We start from the raw sequence: 21549 nt of genomic DNA, 5'->3' as shown, positions 1-21549 counted from the left end.
AAATCTGAAAGCAGTGCTTTGAAAGGTTGATGTGATTATACTTTTCTATATTGTCTCACATTCCTACCGCACAGACAACTGGTAGTGTACGTTAAAATATAAATGTATTTAACATTCTGGCTTGTAAAGGTTGTGACAGGAAACTTTCCTGATTCAAACGCTAATTTCTGTTTTTAGAATTCAATACAATTCAACCTCGGGTTTCCAGGCAACCAAAAAAAAGTTGACAAGCAACCCTTGGGCTAGTCGCATGGCAACAACCAAGCAACAGCGATAAAAAGTTCCAACCAGGTTGCAGTGCAGCCAGTCGGAAACATACCTTTTTTAAAGATTTGGAATTAAACTACGCTTAATAAACCAACGCAATGAAACGCTTTGGATCAAAAGAACAGTGTGGATATAGAGTCGACACAATAGACAGGCTTTGTTGCAAGAAGGAAGATGCGGATTTCAACATCTGTGGAAATTGCCAATCTTGCATCTTCACTTCCAAGCTCCACGATTCGACCCAGTGGATGTCGCGCGCAGGGGACTCGTCCAAAAGGAGATTCCTTACTGGCATTCTCGTGCGGTGCCAAAGTGTCGAGATTCTCGAAACCATCCAAAGAGTACTGCAAGTGACATTTGGGAAAGATTTCACCTATACTAGGTCACGACAGAAGTCAAGTGTTTCAGAAGATATGACCACTTGGAGCCAGGACCGAGCGCTTGACACCAAACTTCTTGGGATAGAGATGGTTGACACTTGGGACTGGTTCAGTCGCAGCCACCACTGGACAAAATCCAACTATCTTTTAGGAATTCTTTCCCTATGCGATACAGGGCTTCTTCACATGCTTGGAAACTTGACAAGTGTGCTTATAGTTAGAGCAAAACGGGCCTTCCTCCAACTTAACGGTACAGGTACTGAACGTAAAGATTCACCCATTTTGAATGTGGATCTCTGAGCGATGTTCTATCAATTCCCTGTGTCATTTCATGTGTTCATGTATGTATGCTATTGTCGTTCAAGTATGCAGACATTCGTCCGGTATGACGTAGCATTGCGATAAAACCACTCTCACTACACTGGAAGTTAATAGGAATACGACTTTTAGATCGCAAAAACTTATTTCATACATGTCAGATTTCAATACTGGCCGATGTCATAATGCGGGAGGTTGACTTCTCTCGAATGAGCCATTTTTGCGATATTGCTACCTCGAGAAATTTGTAATTTAACAGAGTGTCTAACGTTTCTCCAGTTTGTCTGCTCCTTCAGTCCAGGGTGCATTTCATGGTGCCATTGCGAATATCATACTCCTCTCTGACGCACAGATCTGCAGGTTGAACATGGGGATATTGTAGACTCCTAAATTGTTAGTGAAGTACAATTTGTAGCCGATTTTACAGCTAACTAGCAACTTCACATGCCGACTTTTTCACATATTGACTTTGGTATTATTGTGTATGTAGTTACGCTTGCTAGTAGGTACTATGCAGGTAGGCAGCCCAAAGAGAGAGCATTGCATTGTGGGTGTTGTAGTCGACTTGAGCTGCAACAGATCTCCACAACGATATTCATATGTTGCTACCAACCATGTCACATATTAGTGTAATGCAACACTGTAAATTATTGGAATTATTGGGTTAATTTTTTCTTTATACTACTAACCCCAGGAATATAATATAATCACTTTTATTTATTGTCTTACTATCTTTCTTTTTATGATATATATATATATATATATATATATATATATATATATTTTAAACTCAGCATCGTTGGGAAGGGCCGTAAGCAAGCATTTCATGGTAAAGTCTATACCGTTGTATTCTGCGCATGTGACAAATAACATTTGATTTGAATTAGTTTTATGACAACTTACTGACGCCCTCCACTAAGTTCATTTTCATTTGAGCACCTTTGTAGCCTATATAATGACCACACATGAAATGATATTCCATGCAAAAGTGTGAAAGTTATCTCTATGAATTGTAGGCTAATTTGCAAAACTGCATGTATTTTTAACCCATAATAATCAAACCTCTCTTTTCAGTGCTGGAGGATGAGGATCATGAGGATGACACCTCATCTATCCCAGAATCCACCTACTCTTTCAACTCGCAGGAGAGTCATCCAGACCTGGACCTCCTCATCTGGGCCAGCTCCTTCTATGACCCTGTCAACATGCATCATGAAACTGACATCAACACCATCGATGGAGGCCAGGAGACATGCCATGATCCAGAGCTCTGTGAGTGTTGCTGTTAGAAATGTTTTTGTGTTTTGTAGCAATCAGGAATGAATGTTAGTAACTGTAGGCTTATCTACGGTCAACCTGTAAGGGCAGTGGGGCAGGGTTGGATTGGCCATTTGGCAATTCTGGCATATGCCAGATGGGCTGCACCATTTTTTTAGTTGGGTGGGCTGGTTGAAATGTACACACATTTAAAACAATATATACAGTGCATTCGGGAAAGTATTCAGACCTCTTCCCTTTTTCCACATTTTGTTAAATTACAGCCTGATTCTAAAATGTATTACATGATTTTATCCCTCATTAATCTACACACAATACCCCACAATGAAAAAGTGAATCAAAGGTTTTTAGAAAGTTTTGCAAATGTATTAAAATTTAAAAAAAAAACAGAAATACCTTATTTACATAAAAGTATTCAGACCATTTTCCTATGAGACTCGAAATTGAGCTCAGGTGCATCCTGTTTCCATTGATCATCCTTGAGATGTTTCCACAACTTGATTGGAGTCCACCTGTGGTAAATTCAATTGATTGAATTTACCCAGTGACACCAAGGGGAAATGTTGTGACGTTAGTGAATCACATGCAGTCATGTGATTCACTAAAATGAAATGATGACAAATACATTAATCCGTAGGTCACTCCCATAGAATTCACTCCCACTAAGGCCTACTTTGAATCATTGATATCCCAGACTTACTGTATATGCTCAGTGTGCAATAGCCTGGGGATGAGGTTAGGAGCCCTGTAATAGTAATTAACACTTAGGGTAGGTGTAGAACGAATAAGGGTTAATAAGCAGACAGACAGAGAACAAGAAGAAGCACAGAGTGACAGCAGAAAAGATGCTTAGACTGAGAGGCAAACGAAATGGTGAGCTGGCGGTGTGTGCAGTGATGTGGGCTGGTGTGGATAAAATGCCAGGGCTGAATTCTTGTCCCAGTCCGCTCCTGCAGTGCCTGTGTTAATGAATGGTTATGATAAAAATGTCATATGATAAAAATGTCATGTTTGATTAATAGGACAAATATAAGCACCCAATAAATTATTATTATTATAATCAAAGTAGACTACAACGATCATTGACATTTTGGTTGGTCAAATGTTTGTGCACTCTTTAAAGTTCCCCATATCCAGTCCACTATGAATTTCTGCCTCACTGTGTTTCTTTATTTTCAGCCAATAGCTGCCAACTCCATGTAGCTCCATGGGTGGTGGTGGGTGCCAGCCCTACCTCTGAAGGCCTGCAGGGCTTTGGCAGTGTGTGTATGGGGGTGGTGAAGGAGGATAGTGACACAGACTCCACCTGTTCAGACGACCCTGCTCTGATGGTGGTCCCTCGGTCCTCCACCTCTCTGTCTGGGGTCCGCCGATACAGAGACTTCATCCGGGGTCTCCCTGTTCATCTTGCCAAGAGGATTTTAGGTGAGCCACCATGTACCCCCCCCCACCCTCTACCCCTCCAAAACATGTCTAAGCTATCATTCAAAGGACTCTGTGGTGTTACATGAGAATATCTATCCTCAGATGTGTAGTGGAGGGTAAATGCAACTAAACATGCATTGAAAAAAAATGCATTGAAAGTATAGGGAGCATAACTTTTTTCACCGTGATTGGTGATCAGTTAACCCACCTATTTTGTTTACTACTACATCACTGCATATCCCCCTCTCCAGTATTCTACATGAATAATACTGGTCTCAGCAGCTATTATCAAATCATAATTGTCACATGTGACTGTGCATAGATAATAAACAGCGAGTAGCAGCAGTGTAAAAACAAAGGGGGGGGGGGGGGGGGGGGGGGTCAAATAGTCCGGGTGGCCATTTTATTAATTGCACAGCAGTCTTATGGCTTGGGGGTGGAGGCTGTTAAGGTGCCTTTTGGACCTAGACGCTCTGGTACCGCTTGCCGTGCGGGAGCAGAGAGAACCGTCTATGACTTGGGTGACTGGAGTCTTTGGCAATTTTCTTCTGACACGCCTAGTATATAGGTCCTGGATGGCAGGAAGCTTGGCCCCAGTGATGTACTGGGTCATACGCATTACCCTCTCTAGCATCTTACGATTGGATGCCAAGCAGTTACCATACCAGGCAGGGATGTAACCGCTCAGGATGCTCTCGATGGTGCAGCTGTAGAACTTTTTTGAGGATCTGGAGACCCATGCCAAATCTTTTCTGTCTCCTGAGGGGGAAAAGGCATTGTCGTGCCCTCTTCACGACTGTCTTGGTGTGTTTGGACCATGATAGTTTGTTGGTGATGTGGACACCAAGGAACTTGAAACTCTCAACCCGCTCCACTACAGCCTCGTCGATGTGAATGGGTATGTGTTCAGCCCTCATTTTCCTGTGTAGTACAATCAGCTCCTTTATCTTGCTCACATTGAGGGTAAGGTTGTTGTCCTGGCACCGCACTGCGGTCTCTGACCTCCTCCCTATAGGCTGTCTCATCGTTGTTGGTGATCAGGCCTACCACCGTTGTGTCGTCAGAGAACTTAATGATGGTGTTTATTGATGAACTTTGTTGGCACTATGGTGTTGAACGCTGAGTTGTAGTCAATGAACAGCATTCTCACATAGGTGTTACTTTTGTCCAGGTGGGGAAGGGCAGTGTGGAGTGCGATTGAGATTGCGTCATCTGTTGGGGCGGCATACGTATTGGCATGGGTCTAGGGTTTCTGGGAAGATGGTGTTGATGTGAGCCATGACCAGCCTTTCAAAGCACTTCATGGCTACCAAGATGAGTGCTAGGCTGGTTACCTTAGCTTTCTTGGGCAAAGGGAATATGGTGGTCTGCTTGAAACATGTAGGTATTACGGACTCAGTCAGGGAGAGGTTGAAAATGTCAGTGAAGACACTTGCCAGTTGGTCCGCACATGCATTGAGTACACGTCCTGGTAATCAGTCTGTCCCCGCGGCCTTGTGAATGTTGACCTCTTTCAAGGTCTTGCTCACATTGGCTACGGAAAGCATGATCACACAGTCGCCCGGAACAGCTTCATGCATGCTTCAGTGTTGCTTGCCTGGTAGGCTCGTGTCACTGGACAGCTTGCGGTTGTGTTTCCCTTTGTAGTCCATAATAGTTTGTAAGCCTTGCCTAGTTAAATAAAGGTTAAATAAATAATAAAATAAAACAACATCCAACAAGCGTCAGAGCCGGTGTAGTAGGTTTCAATCTTTATATTGACGCATTATATTGATGCTTACGATTCTATCTCAATATTGACGCTTTGCCTGTTTGATGGTTTGTCTGAGGGCATAGAGGGATTTCTTATAAGCGTCCGGATTAGTGTCCTGCTCCTTGAAAGTGGTAGCTCTAGCCTTTAGCTCGGTGCGGATGTTGCCTGTAATCCATGTACGTACAGTCACTGTGGGGGGGGGCATCGTCGATGCACTTATTGATGAAGACGGTGACTGAGGTGGTATACTCCTCAATGGCATTGGATGAATCCCGGAACATGTTCCAGTCTGTGCTAGAAAAACAGTCCTGTAGCTTAGCCTCCGCTTCATCGGACTACTTCCGAATTGAGCACATCACTGGTACTTCCTGTTTGAGTGTTTACTTGTAAGCAGGAATCAGGAAGATAGAATTATGGTCAGATTTGCCAAATGGATGGCGAGCTAGAGCTTTTTTCTGTGTATGGAGTAAAGGTGGTCTAGAGTTTTTTATCCTCTGGTTGCACATGTGACATGAGGTAAAACAGATTTTAGTTTGCCTGCATTAAAGTCCCCGGCCACTAGGAGCGCCGCTTCTGGATGAGCATTTTCTTGTTTGCTTATGGCCTTATGCAGCTCGTTGAGTGGTGTCTTAGTGCCAGCATAGGTTTGTGGTGGTAAATAGACGGCTCCAAAAAATGTAGATGAAAACTCTCGTGGTAGATAGTGTGGTCTACAGCTTATCATGAGGTACTCTACCTCAGGTGAGCAATACCTTGAGACTACCTTCATATTACTCCATACCTTCCCTAGCTGCTAGTTTATCTGGTCGATCATATTGCAGATTCAGTGTGTGCAGAAGTGAACCTGTGTGTGTGCACTTCGCTGACCCCTTATGCAACCTGATATGCAGTGTTTATCTGGCTCTGTTCAGGGACAGCGGTATACTCTGCACTGTCTTCTTTTGTCTAGATTGAAGTACCCGTTGACATTTCCTTGAATCAGCCCCATAGAGAAAGGTATCCGGGCTAAATAGCTATGCCATGGTGATGACTTTGTTTTGCAAGGCTACCCTTTTAAAGATCTATGCCTCTCCTGCTTCACACCTTGAGCTGTTCTCCCTGGATATTGATGAGATGGAAGAGCAACAAACCTTTGCTTAGCAATCAGTACAACAATTCCCTTGGAGGTGTTGTTAAAATGTTGTTATGTAGCCTTCATTTACATTTGAAAGATATGTGTTTGCATAATGATGGTCCAATTCTGATATAAAAAAATTAATAATTTTAAAATACCATAATAGTTTTCTATTTTTTAAACAAAAGACATTTACCTTTTCAACAACTGTTCAATATTTGAACCACTATCTGAATAATTTTCTCATTCCATGCTTTTAAACACAAAATGCCTTGTGACATCACCTAGGTTTCCTTGGTGCAGACGGAATAGAATTTCAATCCGAATTCTCTCATTCTGTTATGAATAATCGCAAGTAGTCGTCCTTCAATGGACCACTTATCGATTAGATCTACAGTATGGACTGCGGCAACCTTTGAGGGATGGCTGCTTGTCACCATACCCTCAAAGATTTAAGTGCAGAAGTTGTTTGTTTCAGGTCTTCTAGACAAGACCTCTCTGTACAGCTGCAGGGATGTCTCCAAACACTGGCGCTACCTGACGGAAGACACTCAGGAGGACCTTAATGCCAAGAAGATGGTGGAGAAACAAGCTACGTTGATGCAGGTACTGTATGGTAACTATTAAAATACCACACTCTAAATCCACCAATGACACATAGATTTTTAACATTCGGGACAATAAAGATATTGATTATTGAAGAAAAATAAGTAGCAGGAGCTGCTCTTGAAGGGGAATAGTACTAAAAAAGCGAATGGAAAAAGAATAACTACAAATAAGTGTTAAGTGAGTCTTGCCCTTAAGGCAGAACTGATCGGTTTCTGCTAGATGGGACAGCTGCAAAGTCAAATTTGTCTATATGGTAAAAAAAACAAACAATTAAATGTTTTTTTTTGTGTGCTTTTTGGTCTGCATATAAGGTAAGGTTTAGTAAGGTTATCAGTGGGATTACGGTTATGGTTAGGTTTCCAATCAGATTTTAGGACTTTATGGCTGTGCTAACTAGTGACCACGATGCAGTCATCTCAATAAATCCCAAATGGCACTCTATTCCCTACATAGTGCCAAATTTTGTAACCACCTGATTTAGATTTAATGTGTGCATCGGTATGATCCCCAGAGTATCTTGAGCCACTTTTAAAATCAATCAAACACTCAATATCTTTGCCAAGTGGCATAGAAAAATCTAAGTCAAGGCACTTGTGTGGGTTTGCAAGTTAAAAAGCTTTTCATGGGTGGGCTAGTTCATTATTAAAATACACCAACATGTTTCAGCCTTCACCTTGATGAAACGTGTTAGTGTATTTCAATAATGATCTAGCCCACACATTAAAGTGTGACTGAACACGCCAATTGGCACTTGTGTTTTTCTGTTTCTCATTAGGAAAACAAGATTTCAGTCTTGGAGATGTGTTTTCTGACCGATTCTGCATTTGGTTAATAATGTTTGTCCCCTTCACACACTGTAGATGCCATACATAAGCTTATTTCACAAAAAATCGAAGATAACTGAAGAAATATTAAATGAATTTGGACATTTTTGGCAAGGATGTTATAGTTGTGTAATATTAAAACTAAGGTGTTTAGTACAGTGTATATATATATTTTTTTAAATGCGCAACGTGTTGTTTTGTGCTGGGCAGGTCTGTCTCACTGTCTATGATATTGGATAGAGAGCAATCACTGCAGCTGTTCACCCCATTTTAGTAGGTAAATGGACATCAAATTCAAACCCAACCTACATTTACCCGTTGTGACACACGGACATTCCAAACGCAGTTTTAGACGAGACTGACTTTATGATCAAAATTATCCTATTCACACTTTGTAGTATATTTTGACACCAGAATAACTGTTTCTGACTCATATCAATGCCACATAGGCCAATTTCAAAGGGATTCTCTAAAAACTCTTTAAAGGCTTTTTAGCTTGCAAACCCACACAAGTGTTTGGATTTAGATTTTTTTATGCCACTTAGCAAATATATTGATTGATTGATTTTAAAAGTAGCTCAAGATAATCTAGAGATCACACAGATGACAGGTTGTCCATTATCATCATGGCATGCTAAGTACATGTTAATATAAACCTGTGTGACTTTTTTTCCCCCTCTCAGAGCAACAATACAGGTGTCAGCCCTACATATGCCAAAGTCCGCAAGGTCCTAGTGCCCATCAGGGAGGATGAGAAGCACATGCACCACGTAGAAATCTTCTCCAAAATCAGACAGGTAAACACATCATCATATACCTTATTATCATATCAATCAATGTCACCACTTATCCCAAATGACAAAACTGCTCCAGGGGATGCTGCTTTCATTGTATGTGTGTGTGTGTTTGTGTGTGTGTCTCTTGGGGCTTGTGAAAAGCAGAAGACGATTCTATTCTATATTCTGATGACTAGAATATGATCCCCTGACGTTTGTACTGGCTATCCGTGGTTGTCTGTCCTACAGGAGAGGGGCTTTGAGGCCATCTATGCTGGCGTTAGAACCCGAGCCATACAGATGGAAGAGAGGAATGTCTACTGTGGAGTGTACAATGTTCTGGTGCTGCTGGACAGGTCGGTAACGGTAACCACAGTGTCTTTGTAACATTATAGCACCTGCTGCAAGCAAATAATACAGTAACAAGGCCTATATTTCAAAGTCTGGGAGTGTGTCCGAAATGACACCCTATTCCCTATATAGTGCACTACTTTTGACCAGAGCCGTATGAAAAAGTAGTGCATTGGGGCCATTTGAGACGTAACTGATGTATCTTTGTTGTGGTCAACAGGGAAGACCCCTCCAGGGTGGTGCACTACAGTGGAGGTCAGCTGGTGGCCGTGGGCTCCAAGGACCGCGTGGTGCGTCTGCTGGACGTGCTGACACTGAAGGAGGTGTCCCCGGTGATCCAGGGCCACGCCGGCTCCATCAGGGCCCTGCTGCTCTGTGAGGAGAGAGGACTGGTCATTAGCGCCAGCTACGACCTCAGCATCAGGTAGGAGGAGGGTAAAGGCATAGAAATAGAATTACTAGAATGGACATCTCTAGTCAATAAGACCATCATGGTAGTTTGGACCCGTTTTACTCAATTCTATGGGTTTTTGAATTTGGCTTGAAAACACAGCAATGACTGTGATGAAGAATGACTGTGTTTCTAATGCTAAACTTGACCGTGCTAATTTAGGGATGATACTTATTGATTCTTTATGAATGACTGGTTTGATATATTGTATACTGTACATTCACTATAGGTGTTGGAATCTGAAAACAGGCGTATGCCTTATGCTCTTCCGTGGCCACTTGGGTACCATCAACTGCCTGGACCTGCATGGGAATTGTCTAGTCTCAGGGGCCAATGATTGCAAAGTCAAAGGTAAGTAAGTGTCACACGTAAACCTCACCAGCCATGTTGCGCCATGTTGCGTGCGTGAGTGTTTACACATGTTATTTAATCATTTCACCCACACCACTCAATATGTAGTTGACCTTGCTAATTTAGGTGATGATAATTTGTTCCCCTTTAAAAATATGTTAATCTTTTTTATTTTCTAGAGCTTGGTTCTTTCTTTCAATTAAAACTTTAATGTAGATGTGTTAGCCTAAGTCAAATTACTACATGATTTAAACGTTAATGTCACAAAATAACAAGTCTTCAAGAGCTACAGCGCAAATTCTCTGACTGACGTTCTTTTTCCTGAATATGCCGCAAGTTTCCTCCTTGTTGGATATCAGGAAGACACAAACCCACGTGGATGCTTGAAAGACAAACGAGGAATGATAACTAAAGATAACTAACTAAAAAACTAGCTAGGTTTCCCATTGTATCTGTGGATTAATCGTTGGAGTAGAAAAACACACCATTTTTTTATGACTCCGGGTCAAAATTCTACAAAGAAGCAGATAAAAAGAAGACTATATGTATGTCTGGTAAAATAACAACCCAGTGTTCATCTCCCATGACAACAGCAGCTAGCTAGATAAATGTCTATGAATATTTGATGTGTTTCGACCCCTAATTAATATAGTTGGTGGCTGGTGTAGTCAGCATGTCAGGCAGTTTGCTTGTAAATGTATCAACCTTGTTTTGTGTGTTAGTAACTATGTGTGCTTTCACCTTCACGGCAGTGTGGAACCTGCAGACAGGGCATTGCTATGAGAAGCTGAAGTTCAGGCACCACAACCCCATCCTGTGTGTGAAGATAGACAAGGCTCTAGTGATGAGCAGCTGTGACAAAGGGCTGGTCAAAATGTGGGGTATGGAGACCGCCTCACTCCTCAAGGTAAGATGGTCTGTACTCAGTCAGGTCAATGTCTTCATTGACCTTTTTACACAAAAGGCATCCATATCTATATTTTCAGGAGTCTTACCTAATGGTCAGAAGAAAAGATGTACAGTAAACTCAAACAAGGGCACATGGAATTGGGTCTCCCATTTCAGTAGGTTTCGATTTTAATGTTTTTTGAGTGAAATTGACACTGTCCTCCCTCACCAAAGTCCATGTCTTCCAGGTAATCGATGCCCACCAGAGCTCTGTAAAGTGTCTGTTCTTCGACCAGTGGCACATCCTGTCAGGTGGTTCTGATGGACAGGTCATGGCCTGGAGCACCAACTGTGACATAAAGAAGAACCTGATGACCTATCGCCATCCAAAGTGAGCATAAAAAAAATGTCATACAAAGAACAACAAGTACTTTTGTTTTTGGTACTGTTTTTGACTGCTTGATCTTCGAGGTTAGTTGAATGCTGTGAGTGTGTGTTTGTCTTCCTCTAGGGAGGTCCTGGCGCTGATCTACCTCTTTCTGCGTGTCATTACCGGCTGTAGGGACGGGAAGATCCGCATCTTCAACTTCCTGACAGGGGACTGCCTGAGAGTCATCAAGGCAGGGGGTCAACACAGCCCTATCCAGTCCCTGCACACACACAGCAACAAGTAAGTACTGTACTCTCCCTGCACCCACACAACAAGTTAGTGATAATTATTTTAACAAGTGAGTAATCATTCATTTAATTCTTACTTTGACAACCATGATTTTACCCAGAAGCGTATGTCTTTAAGACATCTCCCTCTCTTCTCTGCCCCTCCTGGTTCCCTTTCAATCAGTCAACTTCGGTACAAACTACTATGGGGAGTCACACTCTTGCGACTTCGGTTAAAGGATGTAAAATCACGCCTGACGGATTGCTTGGCCTTGCTATACCAATTAATAAGATGGCAAAAAATGCAACCTAGACGATGAAGGCTAAGCCGGGTTAGTGTTTGCGACCATGCCCAAATAAATAAATAGATACTCACGATTGTTGTCTTGTATGTCTCGGCTTGGTGCATGCTCTGGCATGCCCTTGCTCAAATCAGTTTGTGTGAAGGACTAGGGGATGGCTGACACTGTTCCCCTACTAGTCCACGAGCAGGTACTCTTAACAATCGTGTAGCATTTTTAAGGGGGCTTGGTGTTTCCGATAGTGACTTCCTCTCCCGAGTGCCCGTACCTCGGCTGTCTGAGTTGTGGGATGCGGAGATGGATTGGCTCTTTGGCCAGAGCAAATGTTTTGTCTGACTGGGTGTCTGACTGGGTGTGGTGTGTGCGTTGGCTGCCCGCTCTCAACCTGACTCCAGTATGCTCTGTCGCCAGTTATGGGAGGCTACTCGAAGAGAGAGGCTGGCCAGTTTCGGTGGGTACCCCACCACCGCCTGTATCTGCCTCGGTCAGGCACTGCTTGCCCTTTCTTCCCAGACTTGTCAATGAAGGGTCCGGTCCCACCTCGGTGATCCAGTCCTACATAGACTTTTGAGACCAGGCTAGCTAACAAGCGCTGCATAGCGTGCTATCCAGGTTAGCTTAGGTTAACTCATCGAGTTTAGCTTAGGTTAACTCATCGAGGAGAGCTAGCTAATACTAGCTATTCCTGCATCCGATAGAGTTGCTTGGGTAGCTCTGTTGTTTAGTATACGTAGCGTTAAGTCGTTTGGTTATTCTAAATGGACGGTGCTGCGGTCAATGATGCTAGCTAGCCTAGCTTAGACTAAAGAACATCCTGGCTAACGTTGGTTACCATTTTTTTTTCACTTCCAGTGAATGAAGCTTACTAGTGTTCCCCTGGCATTAGGCAACCCAATTCCTATTTTCAATTTCAAGTTGGAAGGAGTGGAGAAAGCGGGGCTTGTGTGCTCCTCCAATTAGGAAGCAGCCCCCAAATCGCTGGCTCGGGTAACCCTGGAATGAGGGGCCTTAGCACAGGTCTGAGCAACCAGTGTGGCATTCTGCAAAAACATTACTGTGATGGCAGTGCCCCCACGTTTTGTTATGGTAAACGGGGTACTATGTCAGCCATTTCCAGAGCCCTCTGTGCCCATAAGGGCCCGGGCTTAATACAGGCTACTCAGTCTCATGTATTGGAAGCTTGTCCATGTTTAATGCCCCACTGGTACCCCACATTCCATTCTGTTCATGGTGTTCAGGGGGCATATCAATCTTACACAAGGGGCACCCCTCCCCCATAGGTGGCTCATAATATATAGTATAATAATATACAGTGCAATCGGAAAGTATTCAGACCCCTTCCTTTTTTCCACATTTTGTTACGTTACAGCCTTATTCTAAAACGTATTAAATTCTTTATTTTCGTCATCAATCTACACACAATAACCAATAAGGACAAGTGAAATCTGCTTTGTAGAATTTTTTTCAAATGTATGAAAATGTAAAAACAGATACCTTATTTACATAAGGATTCAGACCCTTTGCTATGTGACTCAAAATTGAGCTCAGGTGCATCCTGTTTCCATTGATCATCCTTTAGATGTTTCTACAACTTGATTGGGGTCCACCTTTGGTAAATTGATTTGGAAAGGCACACACTTGTCTATATAAGGTCTCACAGTTGACAGTGCATGTCAGAGCAAAAACCAAGCCATGAGGTAGAAGGAATTGTCCGTAGAGCTCCGAGACAGGATTGTGCCGAGGCACATATCTGGGGAAGGGTACCAAAACATTTCTGCAGCATTGAAGGTCCCCAAGAACACAATGGCCTCCATCATTCTTAATGGAAGAAGTTTGGAACCACCAAGACTCTTCCTAGAACTGGCAACACGGCCAAACTGAAAAAAATCAGGGGAGAAGGGCCTTGGTCAGGGAGGTGACCAAGAACCCGATGGTCACTCTAACAGAGCTCCAGAGTTCCTCTGTGGAGGAAGGACAATCATCTCTGCAGTACTCCACCAATCAGGCCTTTATGGTAGAGTTGCCAGACGGAAGCCAGTCCTCAGTGAACGGCACATGACAGCCCACTTGGAGTTTGCCAAAAGGCACCTAAAGGACTCTCAGACCATGAGAAACAAGATTCTCTGGTCTGATAAAACCAAGATTGAACTATTTGGCTGAATGCAAAGCGTCACCTCTGGAGGAAACCTGGCACCATCCCTAAGGTGAAAGATGGTGGTGGCAGCATCATGCTGTGGGGATGTTTTTCAGTGGATAAACGGAACAAAGTACAGCGAGATCCTTGATGAAAACCTGCTCCAGAGCACTTAGGATTTCAGACTGGGGCGAAGGTTCACCTTCCAAAAGGACAACGAGACAATGCAGGAGTGGTCTCTGAATGTCCTTGAGTGGCCCAGCCAGAACCCGGACTTGAACCCGATCTGAAAATAACTGTGCAGCGATGCTCCCCATCCAACCTGACAGAGTTTGAGAGGATCTGCAGAGAAGAGTGGGAGAAACTCCCCAAATACAGGTGTGCCATACCCAAGAGGATTCAAGGCTGTAATCGCTGCCAAAGGTGCATCAACAAAGTACTGAGTAAAGTGTCGGAATACTTATGTAAATGTGATATTTCAGTTTATACATTTTTTATAAATTTGCTAAAAATTCTACCGCCTATTTTTGCTTTGTCATTATGGGGTATGGTGTGTAGATTGATGGGTAAAAAAAACAATTGAATCTATTTCAGAGTAAGGCCTTAAAGTGATCAAATGTGGAAAAAGTCAAGGGGACTGAGTACTTTCCGAATGCACTGTATGTCATTTAGCAGAAGCTTTTATCCAAAGCTTTATCCGGGAACATTGCTGATTCTTGCCTGTTCGTAATTAGTCCCTATGAGGTGTCTAGTGATGCAGGTTATGGGCCCTGTAGGCGATTGGTGGTTGGTAGCAGAGTCGAGGGAACAAGCAGGGTTGGACACGGCCATGCTATTTTGCCACACACAGTCTCTGTGGTTCATATAAACCCCGAAATGAGTTGTCTTTCTCCAGCTCAACGCTTTTTATTCCTGGGAATTTTATTTTATTTTGAATCTCCTCCCTCTGTTACCAAAGAAGGGGGCCATTTTTCAGAGCTGTCTGACCCATTACCAGGTAGGTTACAAGGTGCTTTTGTTGCCTGTACCTTTGACTGTGGATGGGTAACCTCCATGATAAAGTTTTTTTCCCTGTGTCTATTTGTATTTGTGCGGACCAGTGCTGGGTGCCAGACGGCACTGCCAATAGGGGTACATCACTGACTGGCATAGCCCTTGTACCCAGGGTGGACCGGGCTTTAGGTAAACCTTGGCACATAAACACAGTTTTTTCAACCCCAAGTTTCACAGTGTTCATGCATATCAAATGTTTTGTTTCTCGCACATGTGAGTTTGATGGAAAGTGTCCCTTCTCCATGTTCAGACACATAGTTGTCAAGAGTGGTGGAAATGGAAAAATAATCAATCTATCCAAGTCCACAATGTGGTGTTCCACCCCTTCAGATGGCACTTCACAGGAAGCTCGCTGTCTGCTCCGACCAATGGCGTGCATGCGCAGTGTCGACCTGGATCAAGCGAACAGTGACGTCAGGGTACTGGCTACAATTTGTTGTGCGTCCCCCACCCTTCTGCAGTGGCATCACGTCAACTGTTCCCGAGGCCTCAACGCCCGTTTTGAGGGAGGAGATATCCTCTCGTCTCTAGAAGCAGGCAATCTGAGTGGTTCCTATGTCGAAGATCCAGGTTGGCTGGTACAGCCAGTACTTCCTGGTTCGGAAAAGGGACTGGTCTTTACCTCCCATTTTAGACCTACAGTACATGCCCTCAAAAAGCACCTCAGAATCTACAAACTCAGAATGCTCATGAGCTGCTGGCTATTACAGCCAATTGGCTGGTGGCAACGGAGTCGAGGGGGCAAGCAGTGTTATACACATCCATGCTACTTTCCTGTATTCAGTCTCTAGGCTTCATAAGAAACCTGAAAAAGAGCTGTCTGACTCCATCTCAGCACATTCCGTTTCTGGGTCTCGAGCTAGACTAATTAGCTTATTGCACTTTTCTATCCCCACGGAGGGTGTCCAGGTTCCAACTCTGCTTAGCCAAATTACATCTGAGGCACACAGTGCGTTTTTGCCAGTGCCTACACCTACTGGGGATGATGGCTTCTGTGATGGAAGTTGTTACCGTGGGGCTGTTGTTGATGGGGCCCTTCTAGCGCTGTGTGCTAGCCACTCACCTGGATGCATCTTGCAGCCTAAGCCGGTTGCTTCAGATGTCCCTGTCATGCCTATGGGCCATGGCCAAGTGCTGGGACCCTCTGCTATTGTCAGGGGTCTCCCATGGGCTGAGTGTTGGGTAAGCTGTACGAAGGCAACTCTATTCGGGGGGTATGGACCCTGGTGCCGAGCACACTGCATATCAATTACCTGGAAGTCCTAAGTGTATCTGGCGCTTCTCCCTACTTTTGTCGGGCCAGCTTGTGTTGGTCAGAACCGACAATATGTCAGTGGTGGTGTGCTTCAACGATCCCGAAGAGACTCTGTCTCTCTCCCTCCTAACTTTGGATCGCTCCCTATTGCTGGGGAGCAGTGCACACATACTCTCCCTTTGGGGATGCATGTCCTCGATTGCCTTTAGCTCGGGTCCAGATCTTTTATCCAGAAGACACCGTCTCTCAGGAGTGGAGGCTACACCCCTGGGTGGTTTTCGGCAGGGCCGATGTATATATTTACGAAGCGCGCATTGTCGTCAGTTTTTCTTGATGAGGAAGCCGAGCGTTGGGGAGGGTGATCCTGGAGGGCTTGTAGTTGAATTTTGTGCTACTCATAGCCCAAGCAACCATGGTTGGCGGAGATCTATTGGGCAGGGTCCCGTGGCAACTCTCGCTGTGCAGGAATCAACTATTGCAGGCGCACAGGCAGGTTTGACAGCCTCGGCCAGAAATATGGGGTCTGTGGACTTGGCCCCTCAGATGTCCACTCTCGCGGTGGTTTACCTCCGAACATGATTACTACTATTCGTCTGCAAGGGCGCCTTTTTCCCACTGGAGGGCTGTATGTGTGCGTGGTAGCCAGACAGAAAGCCAGCGGGTGCAGTATGAAAATAAATCAGTCCTGCACAGACCTCTACTTTGGTCCCAAAATAAATAAATTGTTCCTTTTCAGAGCAGGGTCATTCATTCTCCACTTTGAAAGTGTACATGGCGTCTATTTGAGCGTGTCGTGTGGAAATGGATGGCGCCACAGCAGGGCTTGTGTCCTGGCAGGTTCTTAAAGGATGTGCGCCATCTCATGCCGGTTTCTCAACCTATTCCACTGACTTGGGATTTGGGTTAGGATGCTCTGCGTGTGGCCTCCTTTTGAACCAATGGAGTCTGTGGGTCTGAAGATCCTCTCCTGTAAAACCCGAGGCTTTGGCCTCAGCTAAAGGTTCCTTCACACGTTATTCGTACATCGTTTCTGTACTCAGTTCGCCCAAGACGACTCGTCGTGTCCAAATGCGGCCTTTGCCCTGAACCTCAAGGCTATGTTCTACAGGTCCTTAGCTTTTGAGACATTTTCCTTTTTGCCTCCTCCTTTTGGTTCTGAAGAGCAACAGAGGTTACATGCCCTATGTCCTGTGCTAGCATTATGCACATACATTGAACGGACCAGGAATGTCCGGTTATGTGACCAGCTTTTTGTCTGTTTTGCTAATCCAGTTCGTGGCAGGGCACTCTTTATCCAGCTGGATTGTGGAGGCTCCCTTGCAAATAGCAGCCAGGGTTACCTAGCGGTGTACGTGCGCACTCAACCAGGGCCCTGCCAGCCTTTTGGCTGTTGTTTAAAGGGTTGACTATAGGAGATATTTGGGCTGCGGCGAGTTGGGCATCACCACAGACTTTTGTGAGGTTTTATCGCTTGGATGTCACTGCTCACAGTGTGCCACATCTTGTAGGGGCATGTCTGAGTGGTCTGCCATGGGCCGTTTTATTTAGTATCTGTTGGAGTCGTCATGGGGCGTGATTCTATTTCCCCACAGTGTGTTGTACCGAAGTTGACTGACTGAAAGGGAACGTTATGACTATAACTACTGTTCCCTGAAGGAGGGAACTGAGGTACAACATCTGTTTGGAAACACGCCACCCGTTCCTGGGCTCGGTGAAGAGTCGTGTTAAATTGAAGGAATGAATCCGAGTCTCACACTTATAACCTTTGGAAGGTGCGGCTTCCAGCGAGGTGCGGATTACATTAGCCTTGTCAGGCGTGATTTGAGATACTTCAACCGAAGTCGCGGGAGTGCAACTCCCCATAGTATGTTGTACCTCTCATTTCCCTCCTTCAGGGAACAGTAGTTATTGTCATAACTTTGTTTTTCTTCCTCTCTTTCTTTCCACCCTCCGTCTCTCCCTCCCAGTATGGTGGTGAACACAGGGACCAGTGTTCTGATCTACCAGTTCACCAGGGTGCGCTGGGACTACTCCGTGCTGGCCGAGAGGGAGTTCTTTAACGAGTTCAGGGGTACTCTTAAAAGCATGCTCAATAAAGACAAGTACCCCTACTCCTACGTGCGGGCTGAGCGCATGACACAGGTGGGCTCGTCCAATCGTAAGATCTACGACCGTGAGGGCAAGAAGCCGGAGAGGCCCGCGCTGTCCCACCATGCACGCTCTCTGTCAGCCCCCAGCATGCGCCGAGCACAGGGTGAGTGTTTTTTTGGGGGTCTGGTGGCCGATTAGCCTACTGCTAGCCTTAAATTCAACCTGAATATCGCTCCATTATCGCTCGCTTTTATTAACCCCTTGTCTTTACAGACACCTTCCTCTACCCTCATGATTTATCTCCTGTCTCTCATCTATGGCCAGACAAAATGCTGAATATTGCTCTGAAATAGTGTGTTATTTCCGTTTGCAGACACCTCTGTATTCATTGATTGTTACATGTATGTATGGCATAACAACCATATAATAGTGGTCTACAGAACATAGAGCATGGGATAAAGCACAAACAGACTGGACCACCAGGCTAGGCTAATATCATCCTGCTGTGACTATACTTTGTCAAGGTCTCTGACATAGAAAAATCATTTCCATGAGGATGCAGTCAAATTGCCATGATCTTAGACCCTTTTTCCTCGTTCTACTAATTATATTTCTGTGGTCTCTCTGCTCTCCAAAGCTGCGCAGCAGGAGTCTATGAGGCCGGCCACGTGGAGTGAGCTTCAGGGCCACCGTAGGAGCCGGGCCTACATTGACCTGCAGCCAGAGTTCATCACCAAGCCCCCCTCTGCCATTTCTCCTGGAAGACCAGTCAGCGGACACAGCCAGGGCTCCCAAAGCAGGGCCAGTCACACACCCAGGAGCGAAACCACTGGCTCAGGTGAGATAGAATGGAATGAAATAGAAGTTCAACATAATTGAGAGAGACAGAAACGAGACAGACTATAGTCCTTATGGCTGTATAACAAGGGGCATGTTTACTATTGATCCTTGTAATCAACCGTATATGCACCCTCTCACAGCCAGGGAGCTGTCTGTAACAACTAAGTGGGTGCTGACGCGCAGCGAGAAAGCAGTGAAAGACCGAGTGAAGAAGAGGGGCCCCCATCGGCCCGTCACCCCTCAGCATGTCCTCCTCAAGGTCAACTCCACCCACCAGCCGCAGGGAAGCGACCAAGCCGGGGCCAACATGAACCTCAACGCCCAGGTACGAGACGCCTGGGGCTCCCCTCCACCTCTACCTGTCCAGGGGATGGATCCAGAGCCCCACGCCTCACCATTCCCACCTACAACCCCAAAACAGAGCCCCCAGAGTCAGTCACAGAAGGCCCCAGCAGGACCCAGCCAGCAGGTCTTGCAACATGGCATGACCAAGACTTACGTCCCCCTTATGACCCGCACTCTGGATCTCAACCTGAGGCAATCCCTCGACAGCCGTGAAATCTGTTCCAGCAGTCCCTCCCCAGCTGTGATGCGGCCTCACACCAGCCACGCAGCATCCACCCAGCACACGCCATGCCCCAAGTCAGAGAAGAAGAGGCCCCAGACCTCCTGTGGTATTGCTGGTCTGGCGGTGCGTAAGGTGGGGGCATTCACTACCACTGCCCAGTCTAATGTCCAGGCCCCGCAGCGCATGTTCATGAAGGTGAGCAGCAAGCGGCCAGGACGCCACGTGAACTTTGAGATGCCCAATAAGACCATTAGCCAGTACAACCCTCTAGACCCATTCAGGTATGATATGCATAGAATTCCACATAGAACAAATACATAATAAGATCTCTATGATAGTATGCCTTTATGTTGTCAAACTAATTTTTAAGTATTTATTGATTTTTTTCCTATACATCTATTAATTAATTTGTTAATTTATTTATTAATTCACTCAGGGAGCGTGGGGCCTTCAGGCTCCACACAGACACCCAGCTGGAGGAGTACTTCAGGGTCCAGAACCACCAACTGAATCAGCAGGGGGAGGGATGCTATAGGACCAGGGAGGACCAGGACAGACAGAGGAAGGGGGTCTGGAAGAGGAAGGTCAAAGGTGTCCCTGCCTTAGACTTCCCCAAGCAGGACCAGGTGTATGCCCCCGAGCTGGGCCATGAGATCTACATCTGAGATTGTCTGAGAATCAGCTGGACAGGTGTTTGGCTGGCTAAACCCAATACACACATGGAGCTTTTTGAACTGTGTGACCATGCCAGGGCAAGAATATAGCCCAGGGCTTTTGCATGTATGATTCTCCCCCTCTTGGTTTGCTGATCCTGGACCTTCTATGCAAGAGTTATTTTTAAAGAGACTATATGCACCACTATTTGTGTATCATGTAAATATATAGATGCATTTCTGTACTCCCACCAATCCATATATTATTTTTGAAATGTGATGAGATAGACCAGATAAAGAAAGTTATCTGCTAATGAATGATTTTTACTTCACCTGTTTTGTGTCAGAAATGTGTATTTTTTCAAAGTGAGCATATGCCAACACACTGACTCAACTCCAGCCACTTTAATAATGGGAATTGATGGGAAATGATGTAAAATATATCACTAGCCACTTTAAACAATGCTACCTAATATAATGTTTACATACCCTACATTATTCATCTCATATGTATACGTATATACTGTACTCTATATCATCTACTGCATCTTTATGTAATACATGTATCACTAGCCACTTTAACTATGCCACTTTGTTTACATACTCATCTCATATGTATATACTGCACTCAATACCATCTACTGTATCTTGCCTATGCCGCTCTGTACCATCACTCATTCATATATCTTTATGTACATATTCTTTATCCCCTTACACTTGTGTCTATAAGGTAGTCGTTTTGGAATTGTTAGCTAGATTACTTGTTGGTTATTACTGCATTGTCGGAACTAGAAGCACAAGCATTTCGCTACACTCGCATTAACATCTGCTCAACCAACATCTGTCAACCATGTGTATGTGACAAATACATTTGATTTGATGTTGATATGTTCCAAACTCAACCTGAATATTGCCCCAGTGTCCAGTAGGGGTCAGTATAATACCATCTGATTGTTGGTCAGTCAGCTCAGAGAGAGAGGTCATAGGGGTTTCCATCCCAATAACCTCTCCTTCCTCCAGAACTGGGCACTCAATCACTACTCCCCACTGAAGTCCACAAGCAATGGGAAAAAGTGAGAGGAGGAGAGCACTTAGATGAGAGAAGGAATTATACAACGAGCAAAGTGATGATGCTCTTTGTATGTGGCTGCAATGAAAGTGAACTGTGCTGGTGATCAGGGGTGTACTCATATCGTCGATTCTGTTGAAAA

At 44.7% G+C, this 21549-nt stretch overlaps 1 protein-coding gene across 1 annotated transcript; it reads left to right on the top strand.

Moving 5' to 3' along the window:
• The first annotated feature begins 286 nt into the window (after nt 1-286).
• Nucleotides 287-20779, top strand: fbxw10 (F-box and WD repeat domain containing 10). The gene is made up of 15 exons (XM_036956071.1): nt 287-903; nt 2040-2237; nt 3423-3668; nt 7014-7141; nt 8652-8765; nt 8994-9100; nt 9316-9519; nt 9776-9897; nt 10650-10804; nt 11034-11176; nt 11297-11455; nt 18154-18440; nt 18915-19115; nt 19258-19966; nt 20122-20779. The coding sequence occupies exons 1-15, from the start codon at nt 366-368 to the stop codon at nt 20348-20350; spliced, it is 3540 nt and encodes a 1179-aa protein (XP_036811966.1). The 5' UTR covers nt 287-365; the 3' UTR covers nt 20351-20779.
• Nucleotides 20780-21549: the final 770 nt, after the last annotated feature.

This window comes from Oncorhynchus mykiss, chromosome 20, assembly GCF_013265735.2.
Source record: "Oncorhynchus mykiss isolate Arlee chromosome 20, USDA_OmykA_1.1, whole genome shotgun sequence".
Lineage (NCBI taxonomy): Eukaryota > Metazoa > Chordata > Actinopteri > Salmoniformes > Salmonidae > Oncorhynchus > Oncorhynchus mykiss.
Note: the sequence above shows the minus strand (reverse complement) of the source record. Positions and strands in the feature narration are given on the sequence as shown.

Bases quoted from the DNA above. Each gene is read 5' to 3' on its own strand.
- fbxw10 (XM_036956071.1), top strand. From the start codon at position 366: ATGAAACGCTTTGGATCAAAAGAACAGTGTGGATATAGAGTCGACACA. The intron at 9,101-9,315 runs GTCGGTAACGGT...TGTGGTCAACAG, and splicing joins GTTCTGGTGCTGCTGGACAG to GGAAGACCCCTCCAGGGTGG. The intron at 9,898-10,649 runs GTAAGTAAGTGT...CCTTCACGGCAG, and splicing joins CAATGATTGCAAAGTCAAAG to TGTGGAACCTGCAGACAGGG.